This window comes from Dermacentor silvarum, unplaced genomic scaffold, assembly GCF_013339745.2.
Source record: "Dermacentor silvarum isolate Dsil-2018 unplaced genomic scaffold, BIME_Dsil_1.4 Seq931, whole genome shotgun sequence".
Taxonomy (NCBI): Eukaryota; Metazoa; Arthropoda; class Arachnida; order Ixodida; family Ixodidae; genus Dermacentor; species Dermacentor silvarum.
The window spans coordinates 20,001-47,900 of NW_023606984.1; the positions used below are offsets into that span (position 1 = coordinate 20,001).

General features: G+C 47.3%; 1 protein-coding gene across 1 annotated transcript in view; it reads left to right on the forward strand.

The window, feature by feature from the left end:
- Positions 1–27,900, forward strand: part of LOC119435820 (adenylate cyclase type 3-like) — a gene marked incomplete at its 3' end in the record, with an annotated part of 34,854 nt that overhangs the window by 851 nt on the left and 6,103 nt on the right. Inside the window, exons 2-3 of the mRNA XM_037702529.2 lie at positions 8,168–8,227; positions 22,887–22,975. Of these exons, the coding sequence (XP_037558457.2) occupies positions 8,168–8,227; positions 22,887–22,975 (149 nt within the window). The remainder of the gene's footprint in view (positions 1–8,167; positions 8,228–22,886; positions 22,976–27,900) is intronic.

Sequence of the window (27,900 nt, forward strand, 5' to 3'; positions counted from 1 at the left end):
CCTATGTTTTGCGTATGAATAAACTTCAACTACGACATCGATTCTAGGAACGCTAGAGGAGAGATGTTGGTTGAATTTGCGGAAAGGCATAGGCTCTGAATAATTAATACTTTCTTGAGGAAGTGCAGTAATAGGAAGTGGACCTGGAAAAGCCCTAATGGAGAAACAAGGAATGAAATAGATTTCATACTCTCTGCCGATCCAAGCATAGTGCAGGATGTAGAAGTGTTAGGAAGTGTAAAGTGCAGTGACCATAGGTTAGAGAGGTCTAGGATTTCCCTCAATTTGAAGAGAGAAAGACTAAAATTAGTCAAGAACAAACAGGTAAACCTAGACACAGTAAGGGTAAAAGCAGACCAATTCAAGCTGGTGCTCGCAAACAAATATTCAGCTTTAGAACAGGACGATGAACACAACATAGAAGTAATGAATGAAACCGTAACTAGGCTGATATCAGAAGCAGCAATTGAAGTAGGAGGTAAGGCACCAAGGCAACCAGTAAGTAAGCGCTCCCAAGTAATAAAGCACCTAATAAAGAAACGGCAAAACATGAAAGTGTCAAACTCTAGAGATCAGATAGAATTCGCTGAACTGTCGAAACTGATCAACAAAAAGAAAGTAAGGGATATTCGAAACTATAACGTGGGAAAGATTGAGGAAGCAGTGAAATATGGACGCAGCATGAAATCAGTGAGGATAAAACTTGGCAAAGGACAAGGAAAAATATATGCACTGAAAGATAAGCAGGGTAACATCATCAGCAATTTCGATGACATAGTAAAAGCAGCGAAAGAATTCTATACTGACCTGTACAGTACCCAGGGCAGCCAAGCTACTTTCATTCGAAGTAGTGATGAATAGGATACAGAGGTTCTATAACTCCTTCTATAACTAGCGATGAAGTTAGAAGGGCCTTGAAAGACATGGCAAGGGGAAAAGCTGCTGGAGAAGATGGAATAACAGTAGATTTAATCCAAGATGGAGGAGATATCATGCTTGATGAAAAGCTTGCGGCCCTTTATACGCAATGCCTCACAACTTCAAGTGTACCAGAAAGCTGGAAGAACGCCAACATTATACTAATCCATAAGAAGGAAGACGTTAAAGAATTGAATAATTGTAGACCCATTAGCTTGCTTTCAGTATTGTATAAAATATTCACCAAGATAATTTCCAATAGAATCAGGGCAACACTTGACTTCAGTCAACCAAGAGACCAGGCTGGCTTCAGGAAGGGATATTCTACGATGGATCATATCCATGTAATCAATCAGGTAATAGAGAAATCTGCAGAGTACAATCAACCTCTCTATATGGCTTTCATATATTGCTGAAATGCTGAAAAAGCATTTGATTCAGTAGAGATACCAGCAGTCATAGAGCCACTGCGAAATCAAGGAGCACAGGAGGCATACGTAAATTTCTTGCAAATATCTCCCAGGATTCCGCACCTACCTTGGTTCTCCATAACAAAAGTAGAAAGTTAACTATCAAGAAAGGGGTCAGGCAAGGAGACACAATATGCCCAATGCTATTGAATGCATGCTTAGAAGAAGTATTCAAGCTCTTAGAATGAAAAGGCTTAGGAGCGAGGATCAACGGCGAATATCTCAGCAATCTCCGGTTTGCAGATGACATTGTCCTATTCAGCATCAATGGGGACAAATTACAAAAAGTCACAGGCCTGCGCGGCACACGCAGCACAGTCACAGCGTAACCTGGTTGAGTGGCGCAAGAGTAGCTCCAATTTCGGCACCACGCACAACAAGGTCTTCGCGGCAAAGTGTCTTCGACTCGATTTTGACGAGAACGATCTGTCCGCCCGGCGTCGGCGTCGATGGCGAGTTGCGGCTTGCAATGCTCTCTGCACAGCAGTCTGCTGAGCCCGATGATGCCTGGTTGTAGCCGCGCACGTAGCTCTACGATTCGCTTCTTCAGCAGCGGTTCGTACCATGCGAGGAGACGCCATAACGTGTACCGTAGAGGTACCCAGAATACGTGGCGCACATCTAACATCGGGATAGCGTTGATTGCGCGCCTCGTCTGAATCTCATCTCGTCGCACGCGGCGGTTGCAGGCACGTTAACTAGATGCTGCCACCATACTGGCGGAGGCGGCTCGGGTCATCTGCGCCTGCGCGCGTGCCTATAGGGCGCGTATAAAGGGAACGTTTCTTCTGCCTGATAGCAAGTGCTTGCGTGGCTCAGTGGTAAAGAATCCGACTCCCATGCAGCGGGCCTGGGTTCGATCCCGGTGGAGAGCGGGTTTTTTTCTTCGAATTTCCGGCGATAGCGGCTACGGGGCTTGGGGTGGCGGCGGCGGCATCATCGCGACCAGAAACGATTGTTGGAATGAGCCCATAACAGCTTACGCTGTCACAAACGATTGAGGACCTTAACCGAGGAAGTGCAATAGTGGGGTTGAAGATTAATGTGCAGATCACTAAGATGATGTTAAATAGCCTGACAAAGGAACAAGAATTCAGGATTGTCAGCCAGCCTCTAGAGCCTGTGAAGGAGTACGTTTATCTACGTCAATTACTGACACCTGATCATGAGAAGGAAATTTACAGAAGCATAAAATTGGGTTTGAGTGCACACGGCAGGCATTGCCAAATCCTGACTGGGAGCTTACCACTGTCGTAGAAAAGAAAAGTGTACAATAATTGCATTCTACCGGTGCTAACATATGAGGCAGAAACTTGGAGGTTAACAAAGAAGCTCGAGAACAAGTTAAGGACCGCACAAAGAACGATGGAACGAAAAATCTTAGGACTAACGTTAAGAGACAGGAAGAGAGCGGTGTGGATCAGAGAACAAACGGGGATAGCCGATATTCTAGTTGACATTAAGCGGAAGAAATGGAGCTGGGCAGGCCATGTAATGCGTAGGATGGATAACCGGTGGACCATTAGGGTTACAGAATGGATACCAAGAGAAAGGAAGCGCAGTCGAGGTCGGCAGAAAACCAGATGGGATGACGAAGTTACGAAATTTGCAGGCGCAAGTTGGAATACGCTAGCTCAAGACAGGGGTAATTGGAGATCGAAGGGAGAGGCCTTCGTCCTGCAGTGGACATAAATATAGGCTCATGATGATGATAATTTATATTCATACTCACACATACATCAATTCTTGATGACAATACAGCCTAATTTGAGAGTTTGAGTTGCAAGAGACATCGACATTTTCAGAAATAAGTGTATTTAGGAGAGACGGCACTGTGTAAAGGACTGTTTGTCATAGTTTGTACTAGGTGTTGGTATAAACCATTTTTAATTGCGTCGTGTTTCTCGGATGTCGGTGTTTTCATGAAGCTTAGATAATGAGAATAGTATACACTATTATTTTCTTTAAATCCAACGGATAACTCAAAGGTAACTAATAATTATATGTACAGGGTGATCAATATTGAGGGTTTTTTTCTGCTTTTTCTTTTTTTTTATCCGCTAGACGTGCGTGAAGACTCTACAGTAAAGTGACCTCTACAATAAGGTTACGCGGCGAGGGGGACAAAAAGTGAGAAGTTAATCATCGGTGTTAGCCTTGCAATTAACTCTGCCGGCGCAAAACTCCTCCCTTATCTCGGTATAACAAAATCTACCATCGTTACAGGCGGCGCGGTTCCGTCTTTTCAGAGCGGTTCCGACTGCAGCGCTTTGCTATTACGCCAGCCGAGAGTGAAAGGGGGCCAGTTATCACTTTTGCCTATGCCTCCTCCCCGTTTTCAGACTAAGCGCCGTACGCAAAAGGCGCGCCACATAAAAGAGGAGCTTTGCGCCAGTCGTCACTGTCTTGCATCCGTAATCGTGCGAACCGCAATTAAACTTCGCAGTTCAATACCTCAAAGCACGGATACGCTAGAAGAATCCTGCCAAGTGGAACTCTGTAGAAACACGTCTGCCTCTAACTTTTCAATACAAACGTGCCGGCCTACTGCAGCCAGTCAAGAGATAATTATTCCATTTTTGTTAATTGAACTGCTAACAGCAGCAATTATAATCTCACTTTTTGCGCCCCTCGCCACATAACCCTACTTTAGAGGTGGTTTAGCGTACGTCTCGGCGCCTAATTAAAAAAAAAAAAGATTCAGTGCCTCACAGATAGGACATCAAATTTCCGGAAAAGTTCACTAGGGGGGGGGGGGGGGGGGGGGGGGAGAACGGCGCATTCGCAATGCAACGAACGGCTCTCTTTGGGAACAAATGTAGTTTCTTTAGTTCGGACATGCCTGTTGTGCACCAGATAATGCTACAATATTGCATTTTTGAGAAAGCTAATTAGTTGTATAACAGCCGTTTAACTTTAGAAGGAAACATATGATTCGTATGCGTCCGCACGCCTATTCAGGAAGGCATCGCTAATTTAATATATTCTTGATGCTCATACCAAGTTAAATCTTTAGCGATAAGTCTTCACAGTGTCAACGCTTCCTAATAATTCTGTGCATAAGTTAACACGTATATCTGTTGATTTTTTACCTTTCGGAGCGTAGAGGACAACATTAGTCTTAGAAGCGTTGATTTTTAACTTGCTAATATCAGCCCATTCCTTTAATTTCGTAAGTCTATCATTTGCCTTGTTCTTTATCTCTATTTCAGACTCCCAGTTATAAAGATTGTCGTATCACCTGTGTATGAAATTACTTGGCCACTACTGACAGTGGGTACTATATCTAGTATATCGTTAATTTATGTTAAAAATAATAACAGCCCCGTTATGCTGGGCTGTGGGACACGTGTACATACATATTCTCAGAGCTGAGTACTATGCGTTATCAATATCTACAAATTGCTTTCTGTGTGAAAGATACGATTTGAATAGTGTGTGATGAAGTCCCCGAACTCCGTATCTGTCCAACTTATAGAGCAATATTACGTGGACGAGCAGATCGAATGCCTTTGCAGAGTCAACAGAGCGACTAGTTCTTTCTCCGTCAGAAGAGCTGTTTCGATCTGTTGATCGGTGCCTCCTAAAGCCGTGCTGAAAATCGTAGGCAGTAGGGTATAAGATTACCTGATATGAGTACTTTCTCGATACTTTTTCGAAAAAATAGGCAGTATCGAAATAGGGCGCCAATTATGAAGCGTGTTTTTATCCCCTGTTTAAATACAGGTATTACTCGGGCTACTTGCATGCCTTCAGGGAATACGCTTGCACTTTGATGGCGCTGAGCCTGTGAAATGTTTTTCTCCGTGCTGGGTTCGAGCTTTCGACTTTCGGTCCTGATCTACGGATTCTAACCACTGCACCACAGCAGCCACGTCACAATTGCGGAATAATTGGGGCCTCTTGTGAAGCTCAAGGCGTGCGGAATTAGCCGCGCTACTAGGCACGTGAATATCGGAGAACTAGTGCCTGTGAATTAAAAGCACCGGAACGCTATGTGCTACAGTGAAAACATATTTGTTTGCGCGAGAATGTAGATCTGTCGTGTGATTATGCCTGAGTTAAACTTTTATATTACACAACGATTATACTAGACTAAAATACATACGCACTAGTTGTAATCCATTTACGAGGGCCAACATTGCTGCCTTGAAACTGGTTTAGCAAAAACTTGTGCGGTTCCTCTTTTTTTAGAAATTACGCACTAGCGACTCTAACGTCTCGCATAATCCAGGTGGCACCGGTAGTACACAAACGGTGATCGCGTGCAGAGCGACAGACGCAAGAGCGTTGCTTCGTCCTCTCTTTCACTGCAATGGGAATAAAGCGATTAGAAGAGAAAATCTGTGCGATAACACAAAGAGCCTTGCTATTTGAGGCTTGAGCCCACAACATACCGGAGCAAGTATTCGCGACAAGGTGAGGCATGTGTATGCTGCAGCAAAAATCCAAAGAGCACATCTTAATAGAAAGCGAAAGGATTCACCTAGAGAGACCAGTAGGTACAGTGCACCTTCCGGAAGTGCTTCGCTTTAATGTGGACCGGTCGGAAATAAAAAAAAAATTGTCGCAGTTTCACCTGAAAGGCGAAGCATCAATTGCGATAGCAAATTTGTAGAGAGCTATACGGAGTAATGATATTAGCTTTATCAGCTGTATAAACTTGGACATGCAGCAGCACCGGCAACACGCAGAACTGTTGTCGATGCCGTCGGCGTTTTGCCCGCGTTCGCTCAAAATGCGTGCGGCGTTGGTGACTGTTGCCGGAGCCTCTGATATAAATAGGCACTTGGTGCCACAGCTAAACGTCGCCTCCCTTCCCTCCCCCACGGCCTCTCGCGCGTCGGAAGAAGGCGCGTTTGCTCTACATATATGGTGATTGTAAAGGAGGAAAGAGACGCCTACTTCTGCAGCCCTTAAGGGAGCACGGCGCAGAACGCGCGTTTGTTCTCCACCGTGCGTTCACTCCCCGTGAAAGCGCGCGTCCCTCGCCCCCTTTCACTCGCACATACAGCGTTCGGCGGCGCGCGGTGACGATTTCATCTCCATTGACGTCATACGGAACCTCACGGCGACGGCGACGGCGACGGCGACGCCGACGGCAGAAATCTGCTTTTGAGTGTCCATATAATTGCTATCGCAATAAAATGTTAAGGATATGTATACAAAAATGCTAGAATGAAAAACTTGTATAGCATACGTGATTAAATGAAGCAGGCTAGGGGGCAATTCGTCACCGCCCCGTTACAAAAGGGATGCCAATAAGTCATCATCATCATCATCTGGCCCTGGCCGTCAAGCGTGGCAGTCGCGTCGTTCTCCATGCTCATTCCACAGCTCATTCTATTCCGTATTTTCGAATCCTGCGTTTCCTGTATACAAGCTGCAGTACCTCTTACTAATTGAGTGTCGATGAAAGAGCCGCCACCGAAACACTCGCCGGCTCGCTGTTGATTCCCGCAGTCTGCGTTTCACATGTCACCGCCAGACTCACTACTGAGCTCGGGATTGGTGGCGCCAGCAGAGGACAAGGTCTCTCGAGTGTCATTTTTTGCCGTAAATGTTTGCTCTCTTGCCGGTTATTCGCATCGCCGGCTGAAGTTTATTGGCTCTTACGCCTGTGTGGCTCTTTGCTTTGCGGAGTGAATGTTCAGTATGTGTTGAATTCTGCTCGTAGCTCCCGCCATCTAATCGACTTGTTTCATCTTATAACGGCTCAAACACACACACACACACAAATAAAAAAATTACCGCACTACCAACCATGCACTTCAATGTACATAGCAAAGTTTAGAGGATTTCTATAATGCGGGTTTGCGACAACTTCACCAGTGGTGATGCGTCGACCATGATTAGGACCTATTGAGGGTTACTGTCTGCTTTTAATTTTCTTCCTTTCTTCGCAACTTATTTTCCCCCATCTTCTTATTTCCCTTATTCTGTTTCGTCTTCTCTACCTCTTGCGTGCACTCCTGAATCTTGCGCAATCGATCTGGCCTTGATGATGATCATTTTAACAATGGCAATAACCAACTGGGGTGGATAGACTGCAAACCAGGTGGAGGTATGATGCCAAAAAAAAAAAGAATGTGTAAATAAAAATATGAAATAAAGCGATAATAAATAAAATAAAATACTGTCTAATGGAGCAGTCAGTCTTGCATAAACAAGCAGTAACATTATCTTATTATTATGATAATAATGATTAAGATAAAGGAATGGGTTGAGGTTTAGAATGACTTAAATTTTGAATATCAAAATGCGCTGCACACTACTGCAGCCCCGCCCCTATTTTCCATTTTTTCTCTTTCCCTTCGTTTTATTCCCCGCTCCATTCCTGCCACACCACAGATCAGGGGGCAGGGGGCGGGGGGTATTCTGTAAGAGTCCACCTAGTCGACTGTCCATTTCGACCACTGCTGATTGGCTGGAGATGCACGAGTGAGGAGGGGACTGGTGCCCCCAGCCAGTCTCCTTCTCACTCGTACAGCTGCATCCAATCAGCGACAGCCGAAATTGATAGTCCACTAGGCGGACTCTTACAGAATAGCCCCACACCATCCATATGAAATAGCCACCGTGGTTTTCCTCATTCAATAACTCCCCCTCACCATTCATCTTGATCATTTGTATGTAATAAGAATCTTATAGCCTTCACACAGTGCGTGCCCCCCATTATATTGAAATTTTAGACTTCGTCTTACAATAGCTACTGCAGTGCAAGAATGTGTCACAGACTCCATCACCACAACGACATTGATGGACTTTCTTTCTCGCAGTACCCGGAGGGCACGCTGGACTACGGCAAGCAGCTAGAAGACGGACAGGTGCCCAACGCGGTAAGCTGACTAGAACAGTTATTTTCATTCATTCATTCATTCATTCATTCATTCATTCATTCATTCATTCATTCATTCATTCGCTCGCTTGTTCGTTGGTTCGTCCGTTCGTTCGTTCACTCGTTTGTTTGTTGAATATTTCGTTAATGCAAATTATGCATTATGCATAAGCAAATTATGCTTGTGCACTGCATAAACGACCATTATTACCCTTAGATGAGGCTTAGTGAGCCATAAAAACGGGCCAGAACAAAATGTGTGTAGTCACGCTGTCATTAACTTAAAGCGCCAGCTTGCCGTGACATGCTGCATATTGGCAGAGTTTGCTCGTGTTTAGATAACTGTTTATCAATAAGGAGAAGCTGTTTTGCACTCTAAAGGAACGAAAGACTCAACCTCGCAAGCTTCGAGTACTTTTCCTGCACCAAAAGGACCCAAGTACGAGAAAGTACTTTGAAATCCGTGAGTTCAGACTAGCGCTGAGATTTCACTACGAATTTCAAGAAAGAGAACACTGACATTCTTATTTACCCGTAATAACCAACAGTTTTCTTTTATCGCCAAATCAGAAAAATCCGAGAACACCTAAGCACACCTGATCAGCTGTGAATGCGAAACAATTAATGTCCAATTGAACGCCGCTGAGCGGTCTTTCGAGTTACGAACTGCTCGCGGGCAAGGAAGTGCGTTGAGACACACAAGGCCGGTACGCTTCAATCCATGACATAATACTACCTTCCCCGACTGCCATAGAATCTAATGGGGACGCTCCCGTGCAAGCCGCGCTGATTTTAACGTCACCGCTTTCTCCACGCCGGGCTTGGCAATGGCAATTTCGGTCGAAGTAGCGTTATTTCATAAAGGAGAGCGCACAGGCCTGCTGCTAAGGAGTCGCTGGTTTAGCCCAGTGGGTAAGACACTCGGTTTCTGCGCGTGGGGTCGTAAATTTGAATCTCACTGCCACCAACGTTTTTCCTTTCCAATTTATTCTGATATTTATACATTAACTTCTATATAGCGATTACTGAGGCGAAGTTAGAACGAATGAAAGAGGTTGCGCGGACAAGGAACGCGCGGATAAAAGAGCCTTCCGAGAACGAGGGTGACGTGGCGTCACGGCGATGCCCTCTCCCTTCACACGACACCTGGTCGCCAGCGGGGCAGCAGGTGTTCCCTTTAGCCTGCTCTGCTCCGTCAAGGCGCGCACGTGACGTGCTGTCGCAGCCAATGGGAATTTAGGGGCCGTTTGCTGCTACAGACGCCGGCCTTTTCGCTCAATGGGCCATTTGATGCTTTCGCGTCACTAAAAATAGAATAGAATACTGTTTGAATAGGTTCAATAGAACACTTCAGTCGTCAAAACTTATGTATTGTTGGTTTTACAGCGTAAGCTGTTATGGGCTCATTATAATAGCCGTTTCTGGTCGCGATGATGCCGCCGCCGCCACCCCATAGCCGCTATCGCGGGAAATGCGAAAAAAGTTGTCGCAGTTTCACCTGAAAGGCGAAGCATCAATTGCAATAGCAAATTTGTAGAGAGCTATACGGAGTAATGATATTAGCTTTATCAGCTGTATAAACTTGGACATGCAGCAGCACCGGCAACACGCAGAACTGTTGTTGACGCCGTCGGCGTTATGCCCGCGTTCGCTCAAAATGCGTGCGGCGTTGGTGACTGTTGCCGGAGCCTCTGATATGATGATGATGATAAGTGGTTCTTGAGGGAAAGGGAAAGGTTGGCGCTATCTTCTGCAGCCCTTGAGGGAGCACGGCTCAGCGCCAACGGGGAGGGGTAAGTGGGAGCGAAAGAAGGGATAATAAATAGGCACTTGGTGCCGCAGCTAAACGTCGCCTCCCTTCCCTCCCCCCCTCCCCCATGGTCTTTCGCGCATAGGAAGAGGCGCGTTTGCTCTACATATATGGTGATTGTAAAGGAGGAAAGAGACGCCTACTTCTGCAGCCCTTAAGGGAGCACGGCGCAGAACGCGCGTTTGTTCTCCGCCGTGCGTTCACTCCCCGTGAAAGCGCGCGCCCCTCGCGCCCTTTCACTCGCACATACAGCGTTCGGCGCGCGGCGAGAATTTCATCTCCATTGACGTCATACGGAACCTCACGGCGACGGCGACGCCGACGGCAGAAATCTGCTTTTGAGTGTCCATATAATTGCTATCGCAATAAAAAAGTACCCGCTCTCCGCCGGGATCGAACCCAGGCCCGTTGCGTGGGAGTCGGATTCTTTACCACTGAGCCACGCAAGCGCTTTAAATTCGTTTCATTCATTCATTCGTCGCACGCGGCGGTTCCAGGCACGTTAACTAGATGGCGCCACCATACTGTTGGAGGCTAACCTAACCTAAACGTAAACCTAAAACCTCAAAAAAAAGGTTAAAGAAACAGAGAGGGGTCTGTGGAAAACAGGGATGCAGACGAAATCAGCACTGGGAACATACAGAACTTTCAAGCAAGAAATTGCACAAGAAAATATCTATGATAATTCTAGGGGAAGCTCTGTGTTGTTTGAAGCCAGGACGGGAGTATTGCGGACTAAGATGTCGCGACCGTCGCGCGAAAGGCCGGGGGGTATGGGAGGGAGGGAGGCGAGGCGACGCTGTGCTGCTTCACCAAATGCATATCTTGCAACCGGGCGCAAGGGGAACTGGCCACTCAATCTCCCACGCGAAAGCAACAAAGCAGGAAGGCAGCGCGGGAGGGAGGGAGGAGGGGGGGGGGGGCGCAGCTTCTACTCTGCTAACAACTTCTCTGCACAACTCCTCTGCACTTTGCCCGGCGGTGGCGCACGCCCGCACCGTCTACTATCTCCACACGGCTCTGAACTTTGTATGCGGTGTGCATTCGCCGCTCAGTTTCCGTTGAAGCGATAGACCGCGCGAATCTTCGCCCGCTGCGGCGGCTCCGCTTGCTGCCAGCGTTTTGACAGTCGTTGTCTGCGGTCATTCAGTGTGATCTATTGATGTTTGCTTGTGCGCGCTGACACCACGATTGTTAATTCAGTTAGTAAGCGAATGTGTCCAAGTTTATGCAGCCAATAAAACTACTATCCCAACTCCGAACAGATCTCTACTAATTTGCTATCGCAATCGATGCTTCGCCTTTCAGACGAAACTGCGACATTTTTTTTTCCACATTTCGAAATTTGCGTGATGGTGTAAACTTGCACAAACGGGAGAAATGTTCCAAAGCCCAGTAAGGGGAGGGGGGGGGGGGGGGGGGGAGGTGTTTACTGCGGCGGCGGCCGCGTATGACACGGCTGAGCGTGGCCGCGCAGGCCCTATCTTGAAAGCGATCTGTGATGAGTACAGATTATAGGCGCGCCGCGACAGCTTCGTGTGCGCTGTGCTCTCGCCACTTCGTTCGCATTGAAGCGAGACGCAGCACGAATGTGAATTCACTCGCTGCTGCTGGCGCGCTTTCTCACTACTGCGTTTTGACTGCGAGTGTCCGCGTTCATCGAGTGAGATGTGTTCACGTTTGCCTGCGCGCTGACACCATGCTTGTTAACACACTTAGTAAGCGAATGTTTACAAGTTTCTACGGCTGATAAATTTACTAGCCTTATTTCGTATAGCTGTCTACTAAGTTGCTATCACAACCGATGCTTCGCCTTTCGGGTGAATCTGCGAATTTTTTTATAAACTAAACTTTATGCAGGCATACAAGTGTCACTGCACGACGAGTTTAAACACAGCATGTTTTTTTTTTTCGTTCTCTCATATTCCACAAGCAACAAGTAAACATCCGTGGTAATTTGCTTCGGCCAGCAAACATTCCGGCGAGTCGATATCTCGTGTTCCTGTTAGCGTTGAAGCAAAAAAAAGAAAAAAGCGGCACGCCCGCACAAAGTTTAATCTGTGGTCCACCAGGGAGCAGTTTATTTCAATCTGTGCAAAAACGACGAAAACTTAAAAGACAACGAAAGAAACCGCGTGCTGATTTATTGATTGCGCACACAGCGACTTGTATATGCGCCTTCTTCCCGCCGGGCATTTGCTTAAGAAAGACGGATGCGCGCGCCATCTCTTGCCGGCTCGCGTCGAGGGATTCCAAGAACCACGACCGCTGGATAAAAAAAAAAAATCAAGCGGCCGCGGAAAAGCACCCGAGGCGCTTTCGAATCCGCTTACGAAAGCCTCAGTCAAGGATGAAAGCGCGCACTTGCGAGCAGTCTCGCCGCGCTCTTTGAGCACATTCCGTGCGAGAGTGGCATCTCGCGAAGTGGACATTGCGCGGATAAGGCCGCCCAATTCACAGGTATTCTCCTTTCTGTGGTTGGAAGCGCAGCCTATTTTAACGCGATAGCGTTAAGGGCCCCTTGTCGCAGAAAATCCGGTGTCGGCGCCGGCTTCGGCGTCGGCGTAAGCGCCGATGTCCGTGGCGGGGAAAATCGTCTCGAACTACGCCCACCGCGCAGGCCCTCCGCGTGGCGCAAGGTGTTAGTGAACGAAATTGAATTTCTCACAGTATAATCCGTCAGAAAAATCGTAAAGTACGACTTAAACACAACCTACAGGCATGGTGGCATGGGATTTTAATTTGAATGCACGAGAAAACATAATTCTGTTACGAACAAACTCAAAAACAAATCCCTTTTCCATCATTCTACCATAGCAACAGCAGCGCGCTCGGGTAGTTTACTTGCGAAAATCCTATCCAGATGGCGCTCGCATCCTCGGCAGGTCGGATTGGGACTTTGCCTGCCTAATGCGTTTTCGATACGCGCGCGCGTCGGGGCAATAGCAAACAATTAATAAAATAATAAAAAAGGTCCTAGGGCATTCACATTTTAATATAATACGACTTATATTGCCCCTGAAAAAACGTCTCCCCAGCAATGCATTTCTGTTTAAAAGCAAAGCGGACTTTAAGGGGGTCGTTGTAAGCTTGGTCTTTGTAAGCTGGCTTTTCCACGTTTTGTGTTGCAGTGAAGCCTATTCATAAAGAAAAATGCAATGCGAACGGGGCCTGATAACGCTATCGCGTTCCACTCGTAAAGGCGAATCTTAAGCGTCCTCCGTTTTTATTATTCTTTGCAGCAACGTTGCTAAAAAAAATGATGACCTGGTCTGTTTCGAGACATTGAGCTAGAACGAAGTTCACGCTATGAAAGGCCGGTAAACCGACACCAGACTGTTTTATCGGAAAATTGGGAGGAAAGCGACGCCCTTGGGTAACTCTCGATCAGCGCTTAACTGCGGCGCCCGTCCTCCCGATAAACCGTGTGCTTCCATACATTTTCATCGTGATGTGTCAACAAGTCCAAGCATATATCTGCCTATACATCAAAGCCTGGAGGAAAGAAAATCTGGTATACCAACAGCATTTTGTGGTCTCTTTTACTGCAAGCGTAGTTAAACAGTGTTTTGCTGCGTTCACCGTTCCGTCCGTGCTTTCTGCTGGCGTTGTCACACGGGCGCCTTCCTCGTCATTAGCCGTACCACACAGCGGAGAGAAAAACTTTGCCTGACGGTAATAATGGAGATCGAACTCATGCCCTCGTATCAATGGGCAGTAGGCAGGTGGGCACGCTAGCCACCAAGCTATGGCACAACGTTAACGCTTTGCGAGTTTTTTTTTTTTTTTTTTTTTTTTTTTTTTTTGGGTGGGGGGGGGGGGGGGGGGGTAGGTTGCGTCAGGCTTTCTGCGATTAGTGGCGTCCGTGCATGAATTTCTGATGCCCCAGAGGGCAACACTGTTACGCTAGAAGACGATCGTCTTCTCACTGCGCACAGACGTTGTTATTGAGATCACGGCATTGTCTGCTGTCATGGGCCCGCTTTTGTGACGATTAACCAGTTCAGAGCCGCAGAAATAGACGAAGTCTCCTGATTCTTTGTTTATTGCTTTTTTTTACTTAGCCCGTCAACAAAGAGAGAAACATTAGCATGATGGAGTAACTCGGAGTCGGTTGCTTACCCTATTTTCTAGGAACACGAACATAAATCTTCCTGGGTACACTATAATACTGAGACCGCCAAAGTGAATCCATGCGACGTAATCGAACTTCTCCTCATAAAGTGGCACGCAACCTGCTGGTTTCTCACCCCGCTGTAGAGTGGCAACTCGGTAGGTACAATAGGGATGGTAATACCGATGAACGATTAATCGATTAATCGACGAAAAGTACGCCGCAAAACGATTAATCGTCATCGATGTCTACCTTTAATTTAATCGGTTTAATCGATTAAACCGCTTCGATTAATCGTTTTCCAGACAGTGACTAAAGTGGCGTGAAAATTTTGAAATCGTACTATAGAATGCGGAGCACGAGCAACGACAGCGCGGCTGCGAAGACCGAGAGCGACTGTCAACTGTTTTCCCCGAGTCCTGCCGAGATTGCCAAGCGTTTCCCCGCTTTACGCACACGTCACACAGGCTACCTGGGGCCGGAGAGAGGCCGCCCCCGTGGAGGAAGAAATAAACTAGGAGAGAGCATTACGTGAGGCAGCAAGTCTTGGAAAGCGAACTCATCGACAAGCCATTTCCTTCGCTGTTCACCTCGCAGTATAGGGTCAGCACGTGACCCTGAGAGACAACGTATTGGCCGATAAAGTTTGGTTCGCAGTAGTTTCAAATCGTTGCGCACCCATTCAGCTGCGCTGCTGCCCTGCACCCGGCAGCATTAAACCGACCGCGCGCTCTGATGTGGCGATCACGTGTTGCGCCGTTACTTCTTGATGTCAGTTGTGCTGCGATGCTCTGTTCTAATTTCTTCTTCCTCCACGCCCACCCTCCTCAGTAAGTGCCATTTTCAACATACAGGGTGTTAATTTTTAAGTTTTATGGAATTTTTAGAAATCGCCTGTGGCAGGTAGCATAATTCTTATCATTGATGAGGCGTACATTAGTACGAGAAATAGAAACACAAATTCAATTAATTAATAAAAATTACTAATTAACTTCGTAGTTAATTAATTTACGACGCATATTGCAACTTACCAATTGCAGCCGGTGAAGTTATTTATTTGTTTATTGCACGTACTTTCCAGGCCCGAAGGCGTTACAGAAAGGAGTGGAGTCAAAAACAAAAAATAATGCAGCAAAAATACAAACCAAAAATATTAACAAAATGCATTCGAACAGCGGTCTTGAAGTTGGTCGGTGATGAGTGCGACTGATGCGGTAAGGCGATTCCAGTCCGTGCTTGTCCTAGGGATGAATGAGTCACTGTACCGGTTTGTGCGGCACAATGATGGTACCCCGACTTTAGGGCTGTGGTCAGTGCGAGACGAAATATAAGACGGCGGGGCAAGACGGGTTTCTTTTAAAAGGGGGTTCAAATGAAAAATGTCAGTTTCGCCCTAAGGGCGAAGCAATGAATGCGATAGCAACACAGCAATGTCATACGAAGTAAGGTGAGCGGCTTTGGTAGCAATATGAATTGTAGTAAACATGAGCTGATTAAGTAAGCAGGTGTGCTGCGGCGTAAGTAGACCGACATGAAGAGAGACTCGATGACCACGAGAAGGCGCGTGTGAAACGGTGGTGTTGATGAGAAGCGCTTCCCGTGGGCAGCGCGTCCGAAGGGACACACCTGTAGCGCTGCACTGCCGATCCGGGCAGCATTGCATGTGTAGCGTGCGTTGGAAAATGTGGCCCGACTATTACTAACTGATTGAACAAGCGTGGTGTGAGCGCGCACAAACAAACATAAATAGATCACACTCAATGACTGCAGACAACGACTGTCAAAACGCTGGCAGCAAGCGCATATATACGCCGTAGCAGCGGGCGAAGGTACGTGCAGTCTATCGCTTCAACGGAAACTGAGCGGCGAATGCACGGCGCATAAAGGTCAGAGCCGTGTGGAGATAAGAGACGGTGCAGCGGACGAGCGACGAGCGCGGTTGTTGGCAGAGTAGAAGTGCGCCCCCCCTCCCCCCCCCCCCGCTCCCTCCGGCGCTGGCTTCCCGCTTCCTTGCTTGTGCGTGGGAGATTGAGTGCGTTCGCTCTCTGTGATAGCGCGCGTCCCCGCACGCTTCCGCTCGGGCATACGGCACGCGGCGAATATTTTATCTATAGGGAACCTCACGGCGACGGCAACGGCTACGACGACGGCGACGGCAGAAATCCGGTTGAAGTGTCCATATAATTGCTATCGCAATAAAACTTTGTGAAAAAGGGAACGGACGGGAACATTTGCGGCGTGACGAAAGATCTGGTAAGTTAAGAGTTCGTTTCATTGATAAAATACTTGCATAGCGAGAATAATTAGATAAGACAAAGCGTGCACCGCGGTTTTGAATACTTTCTAGAGTAGAAACTAATGAAGACTGAGTGGGATCCCAAATGGCTCAAGCATACTCCAATTTGGAGCGAACTAAAGTTTTGTAAAGAGTTAGCTTCAGGGACGAAGGGGCAGAGCTAAAATTACGGCGCGAGTAATCAACCATACGGTTAGCGTTATTAGCAACATAGTCAATATGCGAATGCTAAGAAAGGTTATTTGATATGTGAAGGCCGAGATACTTGTAAGAAGTAACTGACGTCACAGGTGCACCATTAATAAAGTACGTGTGCATGACAGTGTTACTAGATATTCGCATGGCCTTGCATTTATTTGAATTTAGTTGCATGCACCAATTAGAACACCACTCAGTTACGCGGTTAAGGTCGTCCTGCAGTTCTTGGGAATCGGAAGGATTAGGAATTTTACGGTAGACAACACAGTCATCTGCGAATAGCTTTATGGAAGAACAAAGAACGCAGTTCGGAAGATCGTTAATATAGATTAAAAAAAACAGCGCCCAAGCACTCCGTACAGATGGTTAATCAGCGAAGCTGAAACGTGCGGCCCCGGTGTTTAGCATTGGTTAATCCCGACGCTGTATTGAAGCGTTTCTCAAATATTGGCTACATGTTTGTGTTTCTAGTGGAACGCAAGCGCCAATGGCGGGCGGATGCTGCTAATAACCACGACACCGAGCTAACTCGAGATATCGAACGCATGCGACAACGGCGAGCCGAGGAAGCGGCGTTGCGGGAAGAGCAGCGTCAACGTGGAAATGGCGGGATTGCGTTCGCCGGGGCAACGCCCGCTTTCGGCGGGAGTTTCTCGGGCGGCACTTTGGCTTCGGCTGCGACAAAACGTCCACGTTGAAATCACGAAGTGGAACGCAAGCGCCAATGGCGGGCGGATGCTGCTATCCGCTACGCCGAGCTAACTCGAGATATCGAACGCATGCGACAACGGCGAGCCGAGGAGGAGGCGTTTCAGGCACAGCAGCGTCAACTTGGCAATGGCGGGAACGCGTTCGCTAACAATGTCACTAACGGCGCTAGCTACCAATGGCGCGCGCGCTTGGGTGCGACGTAGAGAACGACGTAACTGACGGTGCAGCCAATGGAGACGTTTATCGAAACATGGGACGAACGGTTTTTCGTTTCGCCTAGCCATATGCAGCTTTCGCTGTAAAAGAGACGTGGACCGAGGACTGAGCCTTGAGGAACACCTGCTGCATGGTACATTAGAAAACAGGCGTATCCACTTGTCAGGCGTATTCACTTGGAATGAATTTCCAGATTTTGGAACTGAGGTTTGAACAGCGCGAAGAAAACAAGGACACGAAGAAACAAATACCACAAACAAGCGCTTGTTTGGGATATTTCTTTCTTCGTGTCCTTGTTTTCTTCGCGCTGTTCAAATCTCAGTTCCAAATTATGAACCAACTAGCCCTCATCAAGAACTTACTGAATTTCCAGAATGACACCAGTTTGAAGATATGCACTATCAAACTCGCCGTAAAAAAACGCTGTTGTTCCACTTACATTTCTACCAAAATGCATTGAAGAACAAAAGTAACTGGAACGCCCATGTATTTCGTCCCACACTTTGAGAAATATCTCGAAACTGGTGTCATCCTGTAAATTCCTTTCAAGTGGGTCTTCCAAACTCATCGGCTACAATTCATAAATTGTAATATATGTCGTAAAGTAATTAACTAAGAAGTTCATTACTCAATGTTTGTTAATTAGTCAAATATGTATTTCGATTTTTCGTGCTACTAATGTCCGCCTCTTCGAATAACCCAGCTCAACGATAAGAATTATGCTACCTGCCACAGGCAATTTTGAAAAATTCCGTAAAACTTACATATGAACACCCTGTACATTGTTTATTCCTTCACTAGTCCCTAGTGGCAATTATAGTTGGCCTTTAAGAAGTTAAAAAACATTATTCTTCATCAAAGGTTATACCCTTGTATTTCTTATCCTGGTTCCACCTTTCAAACGTTATAATGGGTACTTACGTGAGTAGATAACTGTGTTTCAGCATTCTTAAAGCACCCGAAAAAAAGTCGATTAATCGATTAATCGACGAAAAGCCCCGCATCGAAAGCGATTAATCTATTATAGGCTAAACCGACGAACGATTAATCGTTAATCGATTAAAATATTTAATCGACCATCCCTACGGTACAAGTAGATGGGATTATTCTGATCATAGAGGATGTTGCCAGGTAATTTCTCTCTAAGGTGTGTTCCTGTGACAGGAGAATGTAGAGGGAACAATTAATGGATGAGACCAGGAAGGTAGTCTTAATAATACCACGAGGTTAAAGCAAGATGCTTCCGGCTACCGCATGTTCAAAGAAAAAAAAAACATCTATGATTATTCATCAACGTTTATCAACGTTTGTAATGTTACACTGCCCCTGCTCACGTATGATAACTATAAAGTTATCATACGTGAGCAGGGGCAGTGTAACATTACAAATGTTGATAAACTTAATCATGAAGCCTGAAAGCCCGAGACCATTGCGTGCCCAAGTCAACGGTATATTTGATTCATTTATTTACTGCGTTGTACATTCAGTTATTTGTTTATATATTTTATTTGCTAACCTTTATTTTTACATACTAGCAAAGCTATAGCGGGAGAAGGTACATAGTACGAGGAAACACTGTCATAGCAATTAAACAGGTAAAAAGCACTGTAGTTGAAGGTACAAGTAGATGAGATTATTCCGGATCATAGAGAATGTTGCCAGATATTTTATCTCATATAGTTCTATTGTCCTAAGCAAAAAGGTGTACCTATATTAGTCACTCCGAGAATGGGGGCAGATATGTGTAGTTCGTGACGGAACTTCCTGGTGGATGACATCAGCACGTGTTAAGTAGTTGTTCGGCAAGGTTCGTCTGGATGAGTTCTAGAGAGAGTGCTGAAGTTTCAGAGTCTCATTGGTGCGTCGTTTAAAAAGCGGATTGAGATCAAAGGGTGTTAGATGAGAACACGGTGAAAGGTTCCTCTCGTATTGTCTGTACATGGAGCTAATATTTACTAACGATGACCACTTGACGCCTACTAAATTTTTGATCAGATCAAAACCAATCAAAGAATCATGTTCACTCTTTTGGCTGATATGGTACTGGTTTATTTGTGACCAAGGTTGTTTATGAGTCCTCGGATGATAAAAAAATTATGGTTGATCTCTCTGTCATAAGAATCCGTAAAACACGAAAGCGAAACGTGTCTTCACAGAAGCTGTTGCATGTTTGCTTCGTAAACTCACGGTCCGCTAGCGAAAGGCGCACGACTTGCGGGCCGGCGACCGTGTCGCAGGCTTGCTTGGTTCGCGGAGTCTCTTGGCGAGCGGCGTGCAGCTTCCGAGTCGCTTCGGCGACGGTACGAGCATTTTGGTCCGGCTCCATAGTGTCTTGGGCAGCCAGTTGAGTTGAGACACGCTCAGCTTCAGGAATGCGAGTGGCAGAGTTCGCAGCGTGCGCCGCGAACGCGCAAAGACGTTCTGCTTCCCGCTTGCGTGTCTCTCACAAGACCAAAGCGAAATTCGCCCGTCGACGCCGTTGCCTTTCTGTGCCACTTAACGCAGCAGTTTTCTTAGTTGGGGCCATCGCAAGCGAAGCAGTAGGCGGCGTGTAAGCACTGCTGATGCATGTTGAAGATGCACTCCGTAGGTGACAATGCTCCACAGGCTAATCCGACGCGAAAGACAATGTGCGGAAAGTGCCAACACCAGGCTATACCGCGTTCGAGCCTCCGCTGTGCTGTGACTACGGAAGCGCACCTTGTCGGGGCTCGTTAGTGTCACGATGCAGTACTTCGCTTCACCGCTCGTAGATGGTGGCGCCATCCCTGTCGACCAGGCGGACGACATAATGATACTAGCGGACAATACAAGAGATTTACAGACACTTGTGAACATCTATGGCAACGCAGCGACAAATCTAGGTCTTAAGTTTAGCACATAGAAATAAGGTATTATGGTCTTTAATGAAGAGACGAGTAAATACGTGGTGTCAATCCAACATCATGTCATACCCAGAGTGAAGCACTGTAAGTACCTCGGCGTACACATAAACGAAGGAAAGACCTGCTCAAGCACCTACCAAGATAATCTGAAAATAAAAGAGAAGCGAAAAGCAGGAATAAGGAAACACAGAGCACTATGGGGGCCACAATAAGTATCAGGTGGTGCGTGGAATCTGGAAATGAGTAATGGTGCCAGCGCTAACGTTCGCGAATGTCATTCTATGCTTAAAATCAGATATCCTACCGGAGTTGGAAGTTAACCAAACATCAGTAGGCCGGTTGGCTTTGGGAGCCCATGGTAAAAGCACAAATGAGGCACTGAGGCAGAAACTGTTGACATGGGTTGGGCCTCTTGTGAAGTCAGAGAAGTGCACAACAAAATTAGTTTTAAGGAAAGAGTCAGGATCATGGACGAAGATAAATGGGTGGCCAAAGTTCACAATTATCTGTACCTAAAAAGCGTGGACACAGAATGAAGGAAGAGGTCAAGAAAGTTGGTTGCCAAGTACAGCATGATTGAAACTGTAAATAGAAAACAAGGAGTCATTAGAAAGGAAGTGAGAGAAATAGAGACAGTGAATTGGATGCAAAGAATGGAAACAAAAAGGACAATGGAGATTTACAAGAATTAGAAGAAAGAAATTAGAAGGAAAAGCTGTACGATAACACAAAGGGCAGTGCCTTGCTATTTGAGGCTCGAGCCGGTTGCCCAAGGCCCAACCTTCCGGAGCAAATATTCGGAACCAGACGGGGCATGTGTCATCATCATCATCATCATCATCAGCCTATATTCATGCCCAACTGCAGGACGAAGGCACTCCCTGTGATCTCCAATTACCCCTGTCTTGCGCTAGATGATTCCAACTTGCGCCTGCAAATTTCCTAACTTCATCACCCCACCTAGTTTTCTGCCGTCCGCGACTACGCTTCACTTCTCTTGGAATCCATTCTGTAACTCTAATGGTCCACCGGTTATCCATCCTACGCATTACATGGCCTGCCCAGCTCCATTTTTTTTTTACACATACCTCCCTCAGTATATACATGCCTCCGTCATGAGGCATGTGTATGCTGCAGCAAAGATCCGGAGACCATTCAGAACATCCTTAAAGGAATGCAAAGGGATTCACCCAATGAGACCCGTAAGTAACGTACTACCTCCAGAAGCGCTTGGGTTTAAAGTGGATGGAAGCGTCAACCGGTCAGCAGTCGAGATAAGCAAGAGACGTTTAGAGTACTGGTGGAAAAAAAAAAGCAGGGACGAGATTGGCACAATCTGATTTGATCGCTTACAGTCATAGGTAGCGGTACAAGGTAAGATAGATATTGAGGGAAAAAAAGATTAACGAAATGTATACAAAACAAAAATGCTATCACCCGCTGTGGTTGCTTAGTGGCTATGGTGTTGGGCACGAGGTCGTGGGATCGAATCCCGGCCCCGGCGGCCGCATATCGGTGGGGGCGAACTGCAGACAATACCCGTGGACTTAGGATTTAGGATTTAGGTGCACGGTAAAGAACCCTACGTGGTTGAAATTAATCCGGAGTCCCCCACTACGGCGTGTTTCATAATCAGATGGTGGTTTTAGCACGTAAAACCCCAGAATTAAAAAATGCTAGATAAAAAAACATGTATAGCATACCTGAATAAATCAAGCAGGCTAGGTGACCATTTCAAAGGGGATGCCATTAAATATCATCATCACCACATAGTTTCCTACAATAATTACTAGAGGGAATTCTGGCGCTGCGATCGTTCAGCCATCAGGGGAATGATGTAGATTGATTTGTCTGGTCTTCGTGCTAGTGGATTCAGACGCTCCTGTGGCTTTGTTTATTATACGCGTTATCTGCCTTCACTGTTCTAAATTCCAGAGCAAATGTACTTTTATAAGTGCAGTATACTCTGCGAACGCACTCAATCGCTACTAATTGCAGCGGTTCACCCTGTCGAGATAGCCAAATCGAAAAGCGCCAGGCGTCTCAACGCGCCTGCTTGCCCACGAGAAATTGATAAGGGCGTTCAAAGACGCCGTCGGACACTTTTAACAATGTTTAATAATTTATTGCATGGTATACCTTGTTGAAATTACGAGTTTAGTAAGTCACGAAGCCGTTTGAAGCCAGAAGGACCAAGTTTAGGCGAATCCATCTACACTTCCCATAATTACCATGTTGGCTGAATTAACGCGCTTGCAGCTCCCATAGACACTAGTAGTTATTGTACGAGACTCTATGCTGTCAACAAAACATATTTTACTCGTTGGCGGCGAACGTTACATCCGTAACGAAAGTTCATCGCGGAACCCGGCATAAAACACTTTTGTGTTAACAATTGTCCTGACAACGCTTCCCATTTCATACATGCAGGGCGGCGCAGGCGCCGAGGCATCATCAAGTGACGAAAAGGAGTACCGGCGTCGCTTGCACAAGGAGCTGCTCGAGAGAGACACCGAAAAGTGAGTGCCACGTGATCGCTCCCTTCGAGTTATTCAGGAACACGCAACTTATTTCCCGCAGCATGAACGCAAAGAAGTGCCGGGTCGTCAAACCCCGCTCTGGATTCTGCGTTCGCGCTTTGCCCAATAATCGGGAAGCAGCGCCGATTCCATGTGGCCTCGAAAACCTGCAGGTTCGACGTGTTTCGTCAACTTTTCTGCCGCTCTTGCACAGCGCGTTGCTGTTTTGCTTTCATATCTGCACCCTACAACAAAACTGGAGCGTCGTTACGCCTTTTTATTGCTATAGCAATTATACAAACCCCCGGAGCGCGTTCATGTTGTCGGCGCTGCGGTCGTCGCCGTCGTGCCATCATGGCATAAAAAACAATTATGAGGTTTTACGTGCCAAAACCCCGATCTGGTTATGAGGCACGCTGTACTGGATAACTCCGGAATAATTTAGATCACCTGGGGTTTTTTAATGAGGACCTGAATCTACGTACACGTGTCTTTTCGCATTACACCCCCATCGAAATGCGGCCGGAGTGGCCGGTATTTGATCCCGCGACTTTTTGCATAGGAGCCCAACACTATAGCCACTAAGCAACCACGGCAGGTTATCATGACATCGAGGGTGCATGCGGGAAGTGTACACTGGTCTGAGCATAACGGGCAGTCAACGTGAATCCAAAACTAATACTTTCCTTGAGCTCGGACGAAGCGTCGAATGACTGTGCTTGGTCGCCTTGCTCCAAACAATGCACGTACTTTGTCGGATATCCGTGGCACGTCAAGTCAAAAGTGCTCGTAGCGCGCAACATATTGCAATAATCGACACAACCATTATTATAAACCGAAAGAGCATAACACGTCAACTGCGGACAACAGTAAATAACTCGCCACCAGTGCGACTCGAGACGAATAAACGGCATCTTTTTATTCCCTCGGAAATGAAACAAACCTAAATGAAAGCGAGGGAAATCCGCACCACCAGATCTATATATAATTACCGTATGCTTATCGTTTTCTAATTTTCTTTTCAGTGAATATCTGATTCTCGAACTTTATCGACGCTTGTACGTGCTGCATGACAGTAAATCCTGTTTGTACCCACTGCAGTTGCATCTAGTACACAAGATAACAAGCTTTAGGATTCGAGGAGCACTAATAGCAAGGGCGCAACACGATACGGTGATGTGACTATATGTAGAAAAATTAAAAGAATGAGTTTGATATTCGACCACAAATACAACACGACTTTATTTGTAACACTATTCGGGTGTACAGAGCTCCAACGAATAACACAGAAAAACATTTGCGCAGAAAACATGGACGATGACTGTCAATGAAAGCGAATAACCCAACGCTTCCAGAAAGCTATTCGCATTATTGAAAACCTGATGCACTCGAAGGCGTGTATTTTTTGCAGTCAAGATATCAAAGCGATAGCTTTAAGGCCCCGTGGCGCATAAAATCCGGTATCGTTGGCGCTGTTCGTGAGTTGACCGTAAGCGATAGTTTTCTACCAATCATAGTGCGGCGCGCTGCGTTTCTACCAATCACAGAGCAGCGCTCAGTTCCTTGCAGCACCACCAGATGGCACTCGCCTCCGTGCATCCGCGAGAGCGGCGGCACCGGCCGTGCGGGAGATCGAAAAAAAAAGGGAATCAAAAAACTCGCCTTCGTGCATAGCATCATTCCCCGCAAGCGTTTCCCGGTAAAGATGGCGGTTGCATAAGCTGCAGTTGCCGGGAAGCGGTGTACTCTTAAATGCTATCACGTTGTACTCTTAAAGGCGAAGTTTGTCTCCCAAGTTTTTTAGTTGGTGTTTGTTGTTTCATTGAGTGATTCCGTAGAGAACAGAGCCGTTAACCCACACACTTGTAGCGGTAGCACAGATGGAAATCAGGTGAGTCTCCATAAGGTACAACACTTCGCGTCCGACGCGAACGCCCCCCGCAATTCGGTTGCTCAAGAGAGTGTGTGGCCTTTGCAGAGAGGGGGTGAATGTCCAACCACCGACGACCCACCACGACAAGAGGAAAACAGCCAAAAAAACCTGTTCGCTTTGAACAAGATGGCTAGGTATAGATACGCCACTGCAGAGCCATCAAGAAACTTGTCCAAGTAATCCACCGGGAGACAGCAAGGACTCGGGCCCTGGCTTCCCCTACTGCCCCGCACCTCACGGCGTGCCCCTCCGGGATTTTTAATTTGATGCGAATACATCAAATGCCTCATTGAGGGAAAAAAGCCGGCGTCTGTCATCTGGACAAGCGAAAAATGGCACCTAAATTTCCATTGGCTACGACGCCATGTCGCGAGCAGACTTAGACGGGGCAGAGCGGGCGAAATGGAAATGCTGACCCGATAGCACACCGTGTGTTGCGTGAGGGAAGAGGGCATCACCGCGACGCCACGTGACCCTCGCTCCTGGAAGCCAGTTTTATCCGCGCGTTCCTTGTCCGCGCAAGCTCTTGCCTGCGTTCTATCTGCGCCTCGGTAAGGCCAAATCAAAACGCGCCAACCCAATGGTCAAGCGTCTCAACGCGCTCGCTTGCCCGCGAGGATCTCATAAAGCTTAGATTGCTGCAAACGCACAGTTACCCCAACCCGCATATATGCAGCAAATACCTCCCAGATATAAGGCCAGAATGCCCTAAATGCCAAAATCCAAAGTGCGACTTCGATCACATGCTGTGGCAGTGTCCCGCGCTAAACGCTTGTATCGGGTCTCCGGCCACCGAGGACGACTGGATCAACCTCCTCAGGAGCCCCGACAGGGCCCTTCTACACCAGGCCGTCCAGAAGGCCCAACAGGTCGCTAGCGAGCTCCGACTCCCAGTCCCCACTTGGGCGGTGCCACCGGTCCGGCCCCCGTAAGGGGCGCCCAGGCCCCTTTAGGACCTTTAATAAAGTTAATTCTCTCTCTCTCATAAATCGAAGGCGTGCTCAACGGCGTTCAGTTGGACATTGCATTCACAACTCATAAGTGCTTAGGTGTCCTCGGTGTTTATTGTTATGGCAAATATATGGATGCTCGAGGCACTTTTGTGCCAGCACCGCCGCCGTCGTGCTGTATCGGCGTGCATGCGCGGGCCACGCGGGGAGATTAATGGCGCATTCCATTGGAAAGACAGGAGCGGAGGCTAAGAGCAGAGAGGAGCAGAGCAGTAGCGCAGCGAGATTGCGACTGCTTGCTCCCCCACTGAAACGTCCCATGCGCTGCGAGAGCAGGTGCGGCAACCAATGTGCCTCACGTGACCAGATTGCTTACCTTCCCGCGCTGATTATCACGCAAACTTCGCTTCTCAGCCGCCATTGCTGCACACTGAAGCAAAACGACGTAAATACAACCAAAATATAAGGATATGCCGCGTTTGCGTCACGTTACTTCCTTCGCAGCGCGGGAGCAGCTCGAAGAGCAGCTCTTCACTGTTCTGCGCGTCGCTAAACTAGCCCTGTTCTGTCATTGGATCACTGTGTTCCTGCGCCTGTTCGCCCATTGGAACGCAGTTACTCTTGAGAGAGCACTTTGAGGGCTCTTGTTCACCCAATGGGATGCCCCATTGAGAGGTCTCCAGAAACGCGCAGTGCGTTTGGCTTCAAAAACGACGTGACTCCCCGTTACGCTCTGCTCAATCGGCTCTGCCAAGGCAGTGTTGTGGCTTCCACTTCTGGCGTTAACATCGTGCGCACGCACATTGGCGCTCCCGCTGAGCAGCTCTGTGCATGAGCGGAACGGACAGTAAACACCAAGCCAAATCACGGTTGTGTTCTAACTTCTAGCGCGGCCGCAGCTAAATCTACCTTCTCTGGGCGCTGAAATAAATGGGGGCAGCTTCACACTAGTGGTGCGAAGAATGTGCAAACAGCGAAGCTGTCCAACCTAGCTTCATCTCGATCGGGTAAGTTTTCGCGAGGTTATGCTTTTTCTCCGGGACACGGACAAAATTTATTTTAGGCCGTATTCAAGATGGGATCACCATTAGATCACGCTTCTCGCTGCACACGCTTTTGCTTGGTAACGCGAGCTCGTAACTCCGTATCTTCTGCAAATCGCCGACGTTTCGCCGACGCTTCACCGGCGCGATACTCGGGGTTGCCCGAAGTCTTCTTATCCGCTCTCGAGTAGCTGCACGACGGTTTTCGCGCCACGCTTCCTTGCCTTCGGGAGTAACACACTTCTTTGGTCGCCCCCTCTTCACGGCGATGTGCTCCGCGCGGAGACGCGGGGCATTCTGTCGCCGCCGCGGCGCGGCTACGCGAAGCCATTATCAGGATCAGCGCAGTGACGTCACGGCTTAGCTCCGCCTGTGCAGCTGTGGTAGTGGGCTGACAGAGGGTCGCGCACTGACGCAGTTTGTGTCTCACTCGTGAGATGGCGCCACCATCACCTTCAATGTAAGCGACCGCGCTGTTGCCCTCCGCGCAAACGTTAATTCCCCACCGCTTCAAGCACAAACTGATGAGCAATTCATCGGCATTTTCTTTCTCTTTTTGCATGAGCGAATTCTTGCTTTGGCCATTGTTCTGGCGTCCGTGATCAGTGGGAGCAGAGTGCAAAGCATGCTGTAAACCGCCAGTTTTGTGTTGCGGTAGTGAGCTGTCACTTCGAATAAAATACAGATCTCGCGGTTGTACTACCTTTAGAGCAAACAGATTGGATATCTTCATGTCCACTGATTTAATAATAAGCAATAGGGTGGCATGATAACGGCTCATATTTCTCCATGGATGTGCTAGCATTTATATCCAATAGCAGCTTATGCGAGGTCATGCTCGTATTACATAAAACTGTAATATGACAAACTTCAGTATCCTACGTCCTCTCGACTGTTATGTTGTCCTAAATACTGCAAATTTCAGACTCGGACAGCACACCTTGCAGAGAGAAAAATATGAATAGGGGTACATTAATTGCAGGAAAGGCTGTCCTATGG